This window comes from Conger conger, chromosome 8 (assembly GCF_963514075.1).
Source record: "Conger conger chromosome 8, fConCon1.1, whole genome shotgun sequence".
Taxonomy (NCBI): Eukaryota; Metazoa; Chordata; class Actinopteri; order Anguilliformes; family Congridae; genus Conger; species Conger conger.
Window position 1 is genome coordinate 13,499,000 of NC_083767.1, and position 16,410 is coordinate 13,515,409.

General features: G+C 45.8%; 1 protein-coding gene across 1 annotated transcript in view; it reads right to left on the reverse strand.

Annotated features, from left to right (window-relative positions):
• Nucleotides 1-21: 21 nt before the first annotated feature.
• The window catches only part of frem3 (Fras1 related extracellular matrix 3), a 38,076-nt gene continuing 21,687 nt past the window's right edge, over nt 22-16,410 (reverse strand). Inside the window, exons 7-24 of the mRNA XM_061251269.1 lie at nt 12,348-12,497; nt 11,792-12,001; nt 11,284-11,481; nt 10,698-10,862; nt 9,851-10,033; nt 9,348-9,478; nt 8,437-8,595; nt 7,780-8,083; nt 7,234-7,365; nt 6,793-7,124; nt 5,783-5,975; nt 5,466-5,570; nt 5,049-5,176; nt 4,295-4,429; nt 3,660-3,786; nt 3,056-3,243; nt 2,473-2,619; nt 22-2,097 (exon numbers count right to left, since the gene is read on the reverse strand). Coding sequence (XP_061107253.1) covers nt 1,567-2,097; nt 2,473-2,619; nt 3,056-3,243; nt 3,660-3,786; nt 4,295-4,429; nt 5,049-5,176; nt 5,466-5,570; nt 5,783-5,975; nt 6,793-7,124; nt 7,234-7,365; nt 7,780-8,083; nt 8,437-8,595; nt 9,348-9,478; nt 9,851-10,033; nt 10,698-10,862; nt 11,284-11,481; nt 11,792-12,001; nt 12,348-12,497 — 3,518 coding nt within the window. The 3' untranslated portion in view covers nt 22-1,566. The remainder of the gene's footprint in view (nt 2,098-2,472; nt 2,620-3,055; nt 3,244-3,659; nt 3,787-4,294; nt 4,430-5,048; nt 5,177-5,465; nt 5,571-5,782; nt 5,976-6,792; nt 7,125-7,233; nt 7,366-7,779; nt 8,084-8,436; nt 8,596-9,347; nt 9,479-9,850; nt 10,034-10,697; nt 10,863-11,283; nt 11,482-11,791; nt 12,002-12,347; nt 12,498-16,410) is intronic.

The window sequence follows — 16,410 nt, forward strand, 5'->3', positions numbered from 1 at the left end:
TAAGACACAATACGCAAGTCATACAGAAAAGAAAAACACTTTAATACTGTCAGAGGTATCACACACTACTGAATCTCTGGTTGCGCTCATTGTGGAACATGCCTAATTAATTTGCGTTTTAGCAAGTTTATTTATTCATTTATACCAAAAAGTCTGAGATCAGTGGAACAAGCGCATTGCCCTGATGCATGGAGTAATGTAATTTTGACTGAAAATGGGAGACTTTAAACTGCAATATAAAATGTAAATCTCATCTCGGGCAGTGGCATGAAACAACTTTGGGATCATTTACTCAGTATCAAATGGCACAAAATGTCTGGTTCACAGTTGCGTTGAAAATATTCAAGTTACCCGGGAGTTGGCTGCATTTGTATTTTTTGCCTTCGTCCATTTTGCCAATGACTGTGCACATAAACATACATACACATACTGTGACGGCATTCCAAAAGTCCCCAAAACATGTATAAAAACAATGAGAATAGTTACGTTCTTCAGTGATGACATACCAGTAATTACATATTACAATCCCTTTTTTATAAAAATACATTTATTGATCAGCTCCGGTGTAGCCGGTCCTCTTCAACTGAATCGTTTGTTCAGTTCGACTGGAAAAACTATTATTTAAACTTCTCTAACAAATGTACACTATGATTAATGCATTCTCTTAAGTTATAAGGGCACAGGCCTTAACGGAGCTGCTTTTCAGTGTAAAGAGGAACCCAGCCCCCATGGGAGCTGAATATAGTACCATCTCGAAAATGAATGTATGTGGTCAGATATTCCTGTTCTATTTAAAAGGTTAATCACACTACTTAACATGTCTTGATATTCAAACAAAATGGCTAGCTCGTTGGCTCGTCCAGTTCATCAGCTATCAAGTCGCTGAAAACGCATTTTTCGCCAAGAGCATGCACAAAAAAAATTAATCCAAAAGTATTACTGCGCTTTCTTATTCGAAGTAGCAAAATGTGGGGTTTTGACACCTGCTATGATAGAAATGCTTATAAATTTTAAAATCCACAGAAAATATAAATACGATTTCAGAGGAACCCAGCAGAGTCCCATTACAGCTGCAAGAAGCAGTGGTGTCTGACTTTAATCTAAAAGACATCTTTCACAGTCTGTGTACCCCTCTGGGATCAACATGGAAACGGGCAGCAGGAGATATTAAAGGAACATAACACTTAATATCTACACTATTTAAATTCGGAAGGGGTATTTTTTTTTTTAAAAAGGAAAAAAAAAAGCCAAGCATGTACAAATGTGTAGGATGGTACAGGGGGGGAGTCCAGCCTGTTCTAAATGTATGCGTGTTGCTGGGAGACTCACAAGGCGCCTAGCCTAGCGGCATGGACTCGTGCGTTCGTACATAGGCGGGATGGCCGACACACCTCAGTAATGCGCTACGCGACAGCGTGTCGCGGTTATAGTGTGTCGTGCTGGCAGGCGCGCCCGCCCTCTCCGGGGTGGGTAACGGTTTGGCGGTTTGCAGTGTTGTGGGTAAGAGGCACCGGGGAGGGATACGGACTGTCTGAGTGTCTGTCGGGAGAGCTAGGGGCCGAGGGCTCAGACCTCCGAGCCGTTCCCCGTGCTGACGGTCTCCCGGCTGCTGCTGCTGCCCCGGGAGGCTGAGCAGGAGGACGTGGAGTAGGGAGGAAGCTTCCCCTGCCGGTCCCGCTTCTTGCGCCGCACCAGGAGCGCCACCACGATGATGACCAGGCAGAGGAGCAGGACCAGGCCCGCCAGCCCCACCATCATGGGCAGGCCGGCGGCGGTGCCGGACGCCTTCCCCGAGCTCTCCAGCAGGGGGTGCTCCTGGAGGTCGTCGTCGGACCAGGGCTGGCGCTGGCTCACGCGCTGCCTGTCCGAGCGGTCCAGGGCTATGTGCTGGATGTTGGTGCCTTTGTTGTTGTCGGGGCCGATGTCCTCGACCACGTCCTCCACCTCGTCCTCCACCGCCCGCCGGCTCCGGCCCGCTCCCGCTGACGAGACGCTGTGGTGGTACTCCAGGCTCCTCTTTCCCATGTTGCGGTGGGCGTTCTCCTGGGAGCGCACCGAGTAGATGGTGTGGATGTACCACTCCCGACCGGCAGCCACCTGTAAGGGGAGAGAGGACAGCGCTTTCAGCCTCAAACGGGAAAACCAAACCTCTGCTGCTCCCGCCTCTTTAGTTTCCGTTCCAATTTTTGAATTAATGAAAAGTGTTTTTTTGTAAATTATTATATACAGTTTAAGCAGTGATATCTAAGGCAGGTATTACAACTGCTTGCTCCTGTGGGCAAAATGGACCCACAGACACAATGGGCAGGAAGTTTCATCTACTGAGTTTGCTACATTTTGGAGGTCTCGGGGGATGTTTCGTTGACATGTCATGGGGGCAAGAACATTGTATCCACTAAGTCGGTTTAAAACATTGTGTTGGAGCCCCTGAAGACACATAGCAACGAGACAGCAGGGATGTCGTGTACTCACCTGGAACAGTGGAGAGGAGGACAGGGAGAACCCATCAGAGCCGGCCTGTTTGACCAGACTGAGAGCCCCTGGCGTGTCCATGGCTAGGGTGGCCTCAAACCGGACATCCCCAAAGAGAGTGGCCTGCGTCTCCGGCTGTGCTTTGTCCTGGAACGCAGACAGGAAGTGGGGTCAGACAGGATGTGCCATGGATCAGGCTACTCGCTGAATGCTTTCATCCACCAACTGCACATGCTCAGTGCTGGCAGATTTCATAAGAGGACTTGATTAACCAGTCATTTGTTTATATGGTCATTTTTCACATCATTAACTTGATTAAATTACCCCCAATAAATCCCAAATTCATTATGTACAGATTAAAGAAACCGCAATTCATATATTCCAATTATCTCTCAAGTAAATATCCCAATTATTTCCCTGTGGCTGCCGGTTTATTATGACACAGGCGGCTGTAAAAACCACAGATGCCCAGCACTAAGAGCTGACTGGCCTGCTTCAGACTGTATAAGCACATGTAAAATATAACATGGCACATTTGAATATTTCCTCATCGTCTACATGTGTATGTGTGAGAGACACTCACCAGGATTTTGAATCTGTAGAGCAGAGATGGGGCGTCGGCTAGACAGCCATACTCCCTGTTGGTGGGGTTGTACTTGGGGACATAGCCGTCCGCCCCAGTGCAGATGAACACCTTCTCGATGCTGCAGGTGAAGGAGTCTCCCAGGTTTTGCACAGGGTCCACCATCACACGCCCGTAGATATGAGATCCTGCAGAGAAACCGTGGCCTCAAAGTTAGATTCTCCCTCAACTGCCATATAGGTTTAGTCATCTCACGTGGACTCATCATATCTCATCTGTTATTTTCAGTGGTGTAAAGTCCAGGGGTCAGAAAGTAAAAGTCCTTCCATTTGTTTCTCCCACCCATGAACTCATTTTATCACTTAGTTCTACCTGAAGAATTGTTGCTTGGTAGGAACTAGGGAGGACTTTTACTTTCTGGTTCAGAAAGTAAAAGTCTTTTTTTTAATGGGTGAAATATCAACAGTTACCCAGTGGGTTTGATAATCCCCAGTGCTGATCAACAGTGTTATCATTCTGAGCTCTCAATCGGCAGAGAGACACTGGGCAGGGGTGAGGTGGTCATCCCGGCCTGACCATGAAACAGCTCTGAGGGGTGACGTACCTTCTGAAAAGGCCACGTCCGCTCCTTCGGCGAATCCCATGGAGCCGTCTGACAGCCACAGCTCTCTCTTGGACAGCAGGAACATCTGAGTGTTGAGGCTGAACTCGGCCGCCACGGGGTCACTCACCTGGGGGAGAAGACAGGTGAGCACTGAGAGAGTCCAGAACAGTCCAGAAGACAAATATCAAGGACCGTTCCACAGGGTAGGGGTCAAAGGTCATGTGAAGATGTGCTACAGCTATCCATATGCACACTCAATCTCAGTAAGATATCCTTCTATCATGGGAAGCATATTTCATGAGTGCATTTTGTCTTTATTTATGCCGGTAAATCAAGTGGCGACCTGCAGGATTTATGAGGATTGGCTATGGGATTTTCAATCTGATTTAAAATCTTCCAGTTAAATTCAATATTATAATGTAGTGATGCAAAAGGGAAGCATGCTTTGTCCTCTGTGAGGTTCTATGGTTCACCAAACCTTTGAGGTGTAAGCAATGGAGTTCTAGAACACTGACTTTTTAACATTTTGGAGAAAAAAACATTCCAAAAGACCAACTCTTCACAGGGTTAATATGTTTGACTGTGTTGTGTAAAGGGTTATGGTTAAAGGTACTGAGTAAGCCTGCCAGTCTCACCTGCTGGAAGCGGATGTCCATGTCGAAGGTGAGGGGTTCGCGGGGGTGGCATACTGGTGGTAAGCTGTACTCCCTGTTTGGAGAGGCACTGCAGGGGATGAGCTTGACTGTGTAGGTCCCGGAGTAATCCCGCACCTGAGTGTAAAACACACGAGAATGCAGCTGTTCTTCTGTTCATGGGTTTCACATGATGTCACTTTCTGTATTTACTTGCGATGTAAGGCGCTATTGTGCAGACAGGATGCTGACTCTAAAGACTGTAGTTTCAATTCCCCAGTAGTTTCAATTCCCCACTGCTATTGTATCCTTGAGCAAGCTGACTTACTAATTGATAACAAACGAATTAATACAAATTAATGATAAATATCCAGCTGTATAAATATTTGCTTATAGCGTGCTAATTCTAGTGTCTGCTAAATACCTTAAATGTAACCTAATAGACCTGCACTTGTTTGGGGTCCAGAATAGCCTCACTTTGCATCAGTACACACACGGAGGTGCTTTAAAAGTCGAATGGGTCACAACTATGAACACTAGTCTTTCAGCATTTCCCGAACCCCCTTCTTCCTGTCTGTGTACTGTATGTCCTCTGTAAGTGATCTGGATAATCTTCTGTGTTTCTTCCTGTATTTCTGGGGGCTTCCTAAAAGTGCCTACACTGATGGACAGGTGCCCCAGCAGAAACAGTTTAAGACCAGTCAACAATAGCACGGCCTGAGGTCGTATCTTTACAAAGCAGGCGGCGAAAACTCACGGCGAAATCAGACACAAAGCTCCACTGCTGCATGGGCTGGTTGTAGGTGGGCTCGGTCCTGATCAGCGTCAGGGAGAAGGTGAGGCCCGGGTGGTCAGGCGACATCACCATGGAGGACAAGGACGTTCCTGAGGGAAAAGCGACACGTGACACCTCAGAGGGGGGGTTGGGTAGGGCCTGACAGGGGATATGCTCGTGCACGAATAGCCCGAGTTCCATTCCCTTTGACAGCCGGTCCCACAGCCTCAAGCTCAATGTTGTTACGCTGTAAGGTCATCCAGCGCTTGGTGCCTGAAATAGTTTGATGGGAGATGTGGGTTACAGTGTCACCCAGTAGGGGTCTGAATGTTGGGTTGGGGGGAAGGGGTGGGTGGGGGTTCTGGCTGGTATGGCAGTGGGCTGGTTTGCTTACTGTACCTGAGTGAGACATGACGAACTGCCCTCTGAAACGAGCCTCTGTCTTGAAGTTGACCACCAAACGACCTTCTCCATTGATCCTCATGCTGGTTGGGTACATGGCACCTAAGATATATAAATAATAGGGTATCCATTGTTCAAAATTTTCAACATTTTCAATTCATCATTGTTCATTGAAGAAATTTAAATCTGACCCATTTGATAAGGTGAGACGTCTGCACAATATTTCCCAAAAACAAAGACAAAAGTCTCATCAACTCCAGCTAAAGTGCAGTGAAAGTGTCCAACAGAGGGCAGCAGTGAGCACATCCGCTTACCTTGCAGCTCTGCCTCCGGGGGGCTGCCGATGCCGTCCTGCCACAAGATGGCGGTGTCGTACACGAAGGTGAGCCGCAGCTCGGACTGCAGGTCGAAGTGCTGCCAGCCGCCCACCGCCACCGGGGAGTGGAAGACGTAGGAGACGTAGAGGGGCACGCGCAGGGTCACATAGGACTGGACCAGGTTCAGGACCTGCGGGGACACCCAGGGGAGCCATCAGCACCCGGATTTCCCACCAGCAAGAACACCACCCTACCTGCTGGGGCTAAGTGCTGCTGGGTCTCTTTAATACTTGGATTGGAAAACCAGGTTACAGCTGGAGTTGATGTCAGAAGGCCAAGAGCAGCTGGAGTTGATGTTAGAGAGCCAATAGAAACTGGAATTGATGGATGAAGTGGGGAGTCAGTATCCTTGTGTAGTGAGATTACAGTCTTGGGCTGAAATAAATTGCAGCATTTTGGAGGTGTTCACAGCCCGACTCACTGTGGTTACACACCTCCATTGGCTCTTATTGCAAAGAATACAAGGTTTCCCAGTGTTCCTTCCAATCTGGAATCATCTCCCTGCAGTTGACGTTCTAGATAAATCCTTTATGTTCTACCTCCGGTGTGTGCTAAAAGTTCCACTACATGCGACTAAATAACATTTAAAAAACTAAGCTGCAAAAACCTTTACTGAAAATCTTACATTTTCTCTCAAGTCGAAAATATTAGCTTGATTTGTTACTTTTAGCTTGAAGTGAAATTGTGTCACCTCATTGGCAACCATTTTGTCTTGTTCAGCAAAAAAGTTGTATAATTAAGAATGTCAAAATATAATGCTAAAATACTTAAGAATACTTCATTTTTGGTTTTTGCAGTGTGAATAGGGAGAAATGGCTCTTCAACTCTGATACAGAATAAATTAATATCATTTCACATTGAGCCTGGAGTAAACTGTGTGGTGGTAAGAGAAGAATAACTCCAGGGTCAGAGGCATAAGAGAGAGTGCACGAGTTTGGGCGGGGTACCTGTCCGTCGGTGCCGATGGAGCCCCCGCAGCTGTTGAGCAGCTCGGACATGTCGTAGTAGCTGTGGAACTCCCACAGGCAGGCCTCCAGGTTGAGGTTGCGGTAGAAGCGCAGGGAGTTGGCCGAGCGCAGGGCCGTGCTGTACTGGTAGGGGGAGGTCTCGCCGATGATCTCGGGGTTCTTGGTGCTGTCCGTCAGGAAGCCGTGTCTGGTGGGGATCTCGTTGTAGTCCAGCAGGTTGGAGCAGCGGTGGTTCCCCACGCGCGTGCCGTCCGGACTCAGGGTCAGCTCGAAGTTGGACATCGGCCTGGTGGAGATGACCGGCAGCATGCCTGGAAGGGGACGGGACTCCGTCAGTACCCACAATGCACTGTGTTTTCCATTTCTTTGTTTCGATAAGAAGGAATCAGATGATGGGGGTGGGGTAGTGGGGTCGCTCACCGTCCATGTGGGGCATCGTCACCGTCAGCTTGATGAGGTTAGGGAAGTCTGGGTCCACGGGGCCCGTGTAGCGGATTTTGGCGGAGAACGGCTCAGCGCCGATCGTTCCTGGGATGCGGGGCTGGCAAAGACCTGCACGGGACGACACAACCGGAGGCTTCAAACCCGCTCTTCATCTCAAATGGCCTTGGAACATGCTACAGGGTCATTCCAAAAAGGAAAATACCCAATGCGCTACAAACCAGCTAAATAAAAGAGGACCAAATAGGTACTCAACAGCCAGGACAAATAGACTCCTTACCTGGAAAACTCCACCGGGACAAGCCCCAAATAAGAAACATGCTGGGTACTAAATAGGTACTCACGAGGCAGGACAAATGTACCATATGACACTCCTTACCTGGACAAGTCCATAGGGACTAGCCCCAAATAAGAAACAGTGGAGGTCACAGGGCTCAGAGCAACGCACAATGTTTAATGGACAGGGGAGACTGATATTTCTATGTCTACAAGGTCTTCCTCATTCCACCAGCAAGCCGCACTCACCCTCCTCCCGGCTGATGACCACAATGGGGCTGCTGAGCTCCAGGCCGGCGTCTCCGTTGGCATTGAAGGCCCGGGCGGCGCACTGGACACGCGAGCCGGCCTGGAAGTAGATGGAGTCCAGGGTGATGGACTTGGTGTTGGTGAAGAAGGTGTTGGTGTCCACCTCCCTCATGGGGCTGGAGACGCCGTCCGAGCCGCTCGGAGCGCTGACCAGCCAGCGGTACTGCGTCATGGTGTCGTTGATGTTCTCCGCCGCGCAGATGGAGCCCGTCTTGTCAAACTCAAAGTACTTGGGGTTACAGGCCTGGAAGAGACATTAAGTTGCATTACAACATTATTTGGTGCACATTTTTATCTAAAGAGATACACAATAAGTGCATACCAAAGGTCATTGGAACAACTATAGAACACAGGACAGATAAAGTACAATTCTCACATATGAGCTATCCACAGCTATGAACAACACGTCTAGCTCACACAGTAAACATTGTCAAGTCAATAAAGGAAGACAGATTTAGAAAGGGACAGAAACAGTGGTTCAGATCTTGGACTGTGACATATAACATTATCATGCCACTAAATGTTTTTGCTACGAGGGTGTTGTCCGTGAGAAAAGTGAGAAGGTTGGGAGAGCAGGAGCGCAGGTGTGTGACTCACCGTCACACACACGATGGGGTATCCGGTGGGTGGGTGGGGGCTGTCCTTGGAGCGAGCGGTGTCATCGTACATGAGGAGGGACACCACCTGCGGCACTGCCGGGAAAGTGACGTCGGCTACGCTGTCAACCTCCTCGATGTACACGATGGCCTTGTTCATCTGATCGAGGGAAACAGGACTCAGTTACACACACACTCGCTCATCTACACACCCATTACTTCTACAGTCACATACATCAGTGTCTCACCTACACCACTGATATCCTACATACATATCCACACACCTAATATTTACATACTCATACACAGGACTCACGAATCCCAGCTATTTCTACACTCACATATACTGCCAAAACAGAAAACTAAAACAAATAATTTTAGTCTAATATTTGGACTTATATTTACACTAATCTTATTTATATTAGTTTATTTCCAAATAAGACACAATTGTTGTCAATGAGTTGAGAAAGTTTGACTCATCTTAAGATTTGCCCGTGGGGTAAGAAAATTTCACGCAAGCACGTTAAGTAAACATTAATTAAAAACGACAAACATTTTGCACATGAGAGAAAAATAAGATTTTAAGTCTCATGACGAGAAGAATACACTTGTTTAGACTCTTTTTACAGTGTACGCTCATTATTTACACACTCGCAGGTCGCGAGGGAGAGCGATGGACGCAAACTGTATATTTAGGTCAGCGCACCCTCTGCGAAGCTCTTACGCGCTGTCGAGGTCAACGCTACGCCCTGATGTCTTTACAAGACAAAGTGATTGAGCCGTGCTGACTGCAGCAGCTGCCACCCCGCTATTTTAAACGGCGGTATCCACGAGCAGGCCTGCGTGCGAGGCTGGAAATGCGCGGGTGTATTTATACAGCGGGGTGAGGAGGCCGCCGGCCCTCTCCCTCACCTGGGTCTCCGCCACCATGTACTCGTCAGGCTTCATGTGCACGGTGAAGGCCTCCCGCATCTCCCGCTGGCCGTCGTACAGCACCTGGACCTCCACCACGTGCTCCTTCTCGCCCTCCTTGAACTCCACGTCTACGGGCGGAGAAGACATTCAGCTCACGCACCTCCACACAGCATGCTCCTCCACTTATACCTACTCAGCAATGTCCACTGGTAGGTGTTTTATTGACTTTAGTTTTAATTTACTTCACACAATCAAATCAGCTTCACAATTCATGAGCGACCACTGATCATTGTTTTATTAACTTCAGTTTGAATTTAGTTAACAAATTCAAAAGTATCTTCATGATTCATTAATATCCACTGTTCATTCTTTTAATAACTTCAGTTTAAATTTAGTTAACAAGGTAAAAAGCATCTTCTCGATTGATAAACATATGCTGTCCAGTGTTTAATTAACTTTTGTTTAAATTTATTAGACAAAATGAAAGCTTTCTTTCTCACCTTCAGACAGTGGGTTGTAGTCCTCTCCGGACGTGGCTGAGCCATCCTTGGTGTGGACTCTTACCACGGACACCTTGGACGTGTCTCCCAAACGCAGGATGGGGATCTTCACCACAGCGATTTCTCCCAGCACTTGCGGCTCTCTGACGCTGTACTTGATCTCGGAAAACCTGATGATGGGCTCTGGGGGAAAGAGAGGCGAGTTTCACGCTTCAGACATTTCACACCACACATTTCACAGCATACATTTCAGCACATGGTTCAAAGGGTACACGCTGGCACTCCACTCTTTCTGGACCAGCAATGCTGTTTGCCCCAGGGCCACAGACAGCGGGTAATAAAAATTAGTTGCAATTTGGATTGGCCTGCAACTGGAACCCTACAAATATCAACATGATGAAAGCCTCCCCTTGTGTTGGAGCTATTTATGGGTAACATTCCAACCATTACCAAATTGTGTTACTTTTCGGGAATTTATTTTAACTTCTCTGATTAAAGCAATTTTTCATGGCATATTTGATTACTTATTATTATGTATTTTTAAATGGTATAATTAATATTTAAATGGTATAACAATATAAATAATATTACTACTTCTACTACTACTAATTATTATTATTAAAATGAGTATGACAGTACTGATAGTGGAAATAATAGTGGAAGTAAATGTATGTGTTTTCTTGTAATATTTTTTATATTAATATTTTTTCAATATAACATTACAATGGTATTGTCCTTAATTGTAATAATCATCATTTTCCATGGCACCAAACCCTCTTAAATTGAAACATTAGTGTCCTGAGACAGTGCATACTGATGCATGGCAACATAAAAACATAGCACTTACTATCTTTATCGTCCGTAATTTTGACCACCACCTCCTTCTGCTCCCCGAGAGCGGCGCCGAATGCTGATTGGCTCTTCGGGGTTCCCAGCACAATGCGGAACTCCTCCTCCTCCTCGTACACGGAGTCGTCCACCAGAGTGACCACACATGGCTTCTCGCTCTCCCCTAAAAACAGCACCATCAGTCAGAGAGAACCACGTGGCCATGCTTATATAGGATACGTTATTTCAGTGGCAAGTCTTAGGGCTGTTGCATCATAATCATATCATTTACTGAAGTTCCAGCTTATGTATTTTTTCCTCATGTAAGACACACAAGTTCTGTTGACACCAAACTTTTTTAAGTGACCTGACCTCACCCGACTGTACTTTTAATCTGCCATGAGGTGAACTAAATTTAATAGAGATTTTGATTTAATAAACTAAATTTGGTTGAAAGTGATCAGATTTATCCCAAATCACAAAGTATGACATTTTCATGTAACTCACATGTTGCTTTGAGCATGGTAAAATACTGATATAAATTATTGGAAAGTTAGGCCTCTGTGAATGTTGACCAGACAGACAGACGGTTGAGCGGTCTTCACCTGGGAGGAAGGTGATGACGGAGGCGTCGGTGTTGGGTCGCTCGTCGTAGTCCATCATGACCTGCGCTGACCCCTGGCGGGTGTAGCACCTGACGGTGGACTTGAGCCCGATGTCTCCGCTGCGGTACACGATGGCGCTGAATTGCCTGTCCACCTCATCGACTGTGTAGACCGCGTCTTTAAACTGCACCATGGGCACTGACACAGACAGGAAGGGGAAACGGTGAGTGAACAGCAGCTGAATGAAAAGCTATCAAAAGCATTAAAATAAATGAATTTATAAGACACAATCCTGCTGTTACTGAAGTGTAACATACTCAGAAGTTACATTGTAAATAAGCACTAACATGAATAGGTTGAGATTTTCCTTCTGAATGTTTTGGTCGAATGTGGTCTTTGTTATAAATAAGATAAACTGATGGGTTCAGGGAAATCCTGTATCCGTATAGAAAGTGTAATGTAATAAATCTGATTAAATGAGCTCAAGGTGTCCCTGCAGTGGACTCACGGTCTGTAACCGTGTCGTTGATGGTGATGGTGGTCTTGCTGGGTTCTCCCAGCACGGCGTTCATGGGCATCCGCAGAACCAGCTCGAACTGCTCCGGGCCCTCCACCACCGGCTGGCCCAGGTCGTCCAGGATGGTGACGCGGAATGTCTGCATGGTGACACCAGGGGCGAAGTCCAGGTTTCGGCTGATGCCCACGTAGTCCACGCCAGCTGTGAGAGAGGACATGATGTACATATCAGCCATGCGCCAGTATTAGAAAACTGAACAAAAGTCAACATTCTCAACTGACTACCTCATCACATTTTGACACAATTTACATTCATATTTTAATATATTTATTTCAGTAATTGCTTTATATTGTTAAATGGAGAATACCATCTTCTTCAGTTGATATACATTTTGTCATCATCTTCAGCGCCATATTTGCTTGAACTTGCAGTCAGTCATTGTTGTCTATAGATATGCATCCCAACTGGATCGCCTAACTGTAATGCCTGATTACAACTATAATCTATGCACCAGCACCGTCGGGAATACCCTATTCCGCTCTAGTACCTTCAGCAGACATGGGGTCGGTTTTCCTGGAGCGGACTGTCACTGTGGCCGTCTTGGAAAGGTCCGTTCCAGTCCTCCACACACGCACCTCCACGTAGCCTGCACTCTCGTCCACCATGTATTCTGTCTCTCCGAAGTAGAGTGAAGGCTCTGAGAGAGGGAGAGAGAGAGGGAGAGAAAGAAGCAGAGATTTTAATTATTCTCTTTATTATACAATACGTCTTCTCTTCTGCACTTATGACAGAGGTTCAAAGACATTAATTCATTACTGAAAAATTTCAGGTAACTAAGTAAAGGTTGTGAACAGAGGCTTTTAGGAATGTACTTGGGAATATGTATGGATGGCAGGGTGGTGTATTGATGTGGTGTGTGTGTGTGTGTGTGTTTACACACTGCTGTAGAACATATCTAGCTTGTGCCAAACGGAAGCTATAAAACTCAACCAGGATAGCAGCACCTGCAGAGTGAATTGATAATGGCCAAAGGGAAGCCTGCCAGATATTTAGGGGTAGCACTTTGTGGCTCTGTGAGATGGTGGGGCTCGTGTCATCACCTCTGTCTGAGGCTGGACTCTTCAGGAAAAGAGCTGTCAGCATCCACAGCCAGACAGCCAACCGTGACAGCTGGAAGCAAAGGTCTGGCCTGATATTGAATTACCTTGAAGCATACCTCTTTATTCACCTGCTTTATGTAGGCCAATGACTATCCTATTTTGTAGGCATTTTATTAAGCTAAGGCTGAAGCTTAGTGTTATAGCAGCCTTGGCTGGCACATATCACGGGTAATGTTGCTCATGGTCAAGGCAAACGCACGGGAGTGGGCATGAGATTTAGTTCAATCTTTCAGCCACCTACCTGTCTCTTGGTTTATGTGAAGAATTCACTGTAAAATGTTACATGTATTTTGTATACTGGTGAATTCAGATTTATTTACTCATTGTTGCTTGTTGTATTGACCATTGTTTCCTAGTCTTTTTCGTCTTCTGTAATCACGGAATAGTTTTCCAGTTTATCCCCATTCAACGATGGATTTCCATCTATTTTTCCCCATTCTCTTGTGGAAACTCACTTCGGTCAGCACACACATACAATGACAAATACATATTCACCAATTGGCTAACATAGTTCATGTCTTTCTGTTTAAATTTTGTTCTGGGACTGTTTCACACTACTTGTCTGCAAAGACAGCATCTAGGGGCTGACATATCGCTGCCCATCTCATATAGCCAACAGGCCTGTCGGCAGGCACATGACACACGAGACAAATTATACTCACGCACTCACGGCCCCCTGCAAGCAAACGATGACAAGGGTGGGGAGGGTGGGGGGGTTAGTTTGGTGGGCTGAGCATAAAGCAGAAACAGGGAGAAACGACCACATGGGTTGTTTCTGTTTTCAGTCGGCGGGCTGAAATATGCGGCTTTACCTGTGGCGCCACTAAACGACGCGGCAGGGCTTAAATAGCACGCGCAGACTAAAGACGCGCAGGGAGCTCCCTAAAGCACAGCATCAAAGACAAACACAAGCCCAGGGCTCTCCCCACCTGTCTCTCCAGGGGTGGCCTGCTGATATGTGTATATATACCCGGGAGCTCGGCGAAAACACGCCCCGCCTCAGCGTGCATGCTCAGACAGAACGTGCTGATTGAGCAAGCACACAACCCCCACCCCCATCCCGAGCTAAGCCACGCAATGAGACAATGCATAATTACAGTCCTGCGACAGCTTCGCCGACATTTACAGTTCTTTTTAAAGGAAACTGTTTTTCCATTACAATACATGTATCGCGATTATAGGATATTATCATTATGTGGTATTAACTGTACATAATCTTATGAACTGCAATTTAGGTTGATTGTTTTATTTTAAAACCCAGAGAACAGAGACAGCAGCCTGACTGCCAACTAGTCTCAATGTATCAGGTCTAGCTCTCTCTTAACTTCGCTGAAAGGCACAGTCATTGTGTAGGCCGATGCGAAGGTCGAGGGGTTTTCTGAAACGGAACGCAAAGTTAATTCTGACCCTCATTCTGCCCCCCTCCCCTCTCAGGCTGGTGTACGTCTGTCCACTCTGTGCTCAGCAGTGAGACACACACACTGGACCCCCAGTTTAGGGGGAGCGGGAACCCCAGCCACTGTTTGTCAGTGGTGTCCTGACCCACAGAGACCTGTCAGCAGATCTCCATAGTGACGGGCTGATGATGTCAGCTGCCAGGCTATGAGGCAGCTGAGGTTCGGAGGCCCTACGACTGTCAATCAAAACCAAGGCCTGTTTATAGCCTTTATTATTAGGACCTACAGGAGCACAGCACAGCTGGTTGTCCTTGCCAGTGCACATTCATATCAAATGTGTGGAAAGCTTTAATGGGCACTGCAATTCTGCAATACCAGGTAAACTCAATGTTAGCTCAGGAGTGAATATTTCTATCTTGGTCTTAAATTTCAGAAATGGCAGGCTTATAATTATATTAAATTCAGTCTGAGGACGCGCTAAAATGGACCTGTTCTGATTTAAAAAAACATAAATAAAAAAAACATTAACAAGATGACCATGGGTCTGTTCCACAAAGCAGGATTACTGAGACAGATAACTGCACAGAATAAAACCTGTAGCTCTTTTTGCTTGAATCTTTTTGCTTCCAGATTTGGGCATCCAGGTTTTACCCTATGCAGTTATCCAGCTAACCTGCCTTTTGGAACAGGCCCCCAGATTACAGCTGTAATCTCATAACAAAGGTTTTTTAATTTGCCCACAGATGACAATCGCCATTGGTTTGTATTCACAGATATTTTTAAAAGGTTTAGCACAGTGACCTGGGCCTTTCTTTAAGTGCTGGTGAAGTCACTGCTCGTTTGGCTGAGTGGCTGGATCCGGTTTCCTTTTGCTGCTCTGAGTGAACGAGTAATCACATTCCAAACAGGTCATTTGTGTGTCGCTGTGTCTGACCAGCTCAAAATACAAACACGTGATGGTATCCGGGCTTTAGAACATTTTTGATTTACTGCCAAATACTACAGTGATTAAATGTTATTTTTTTATATTTTCCTATTTTGTATACAAGTGTTTTTGTAATGTGTGCTGCACATTGGGACCATAACGTGACATACAAATGAATATTGATTGGTTTTAATGAACCACACTTTTCATATAATATTTCATTGTTACACATGATGAGTTTTTCATAATATGCAAATATCCTCATTTATGTTTGTGCACACTCTGAGATGCAAATAACTGTTTTCATTTTCAAATTGATCAAATAGTTCAAATATATCAAAATAGATATTTTCCTTCCGTAAGACTGGTAGACTTGCTTTACTAAATTATTATAATTATATATAAGTGTGGGGAAGAATTTTCATGCTGTAGTTTCAGGTATGGGTGTTGTCTAGGAGGGTAACTGCAAGCCAAAGGTCAATTTGGAAAACATTTGGATGTATTTTTAATTGTGATTTTCATACATACCTGCATGCATGTACACACAGACACACACATACACCCATACACACATGCACACGCACACACGCTCTCACAGAGTAGGGGAAGTGACATCTTAATTAGGGATTTCCCTTTGGAGGATGAAGGGACACACATCACAGGAGAGCCGTTCTGTCAATGAAAACTTCAGAGAGTCAAAGACAGAGGCTAAGGCTCAGTAGTATCGGAGACAGAAACCGAAGGAAGATTTCTTTGAAACAATGAAGGGGCTTAGCCCTCTCTTGCCTGTCCAAATGATAAAAGTTTCCACAAAGCGAGTCAAACTGAAATATTCACAGCAGAGCACACTGCCAGGTTATAATGGTAGATTACCATGCAATTAAAGTGACAGTTTTGTTTGTGTTCAAACAGACTCGCTGGAAGCAGAGATAAGTGTCTAAGTGCAGGTGTCCTCAGGAGTCATTAACAGCAAATATACTGTCACAGGACATTTTATTTTATTTAAGATCTGAAGTATGTTTTCAGAAGAATTATGAAAAATGTTGGCAAAACCTACAGACACAGAGTAATCCAATATATTTCCTGATGAATACATGTATGCAGCCTTATTGACTCCTTGGCTCTTAC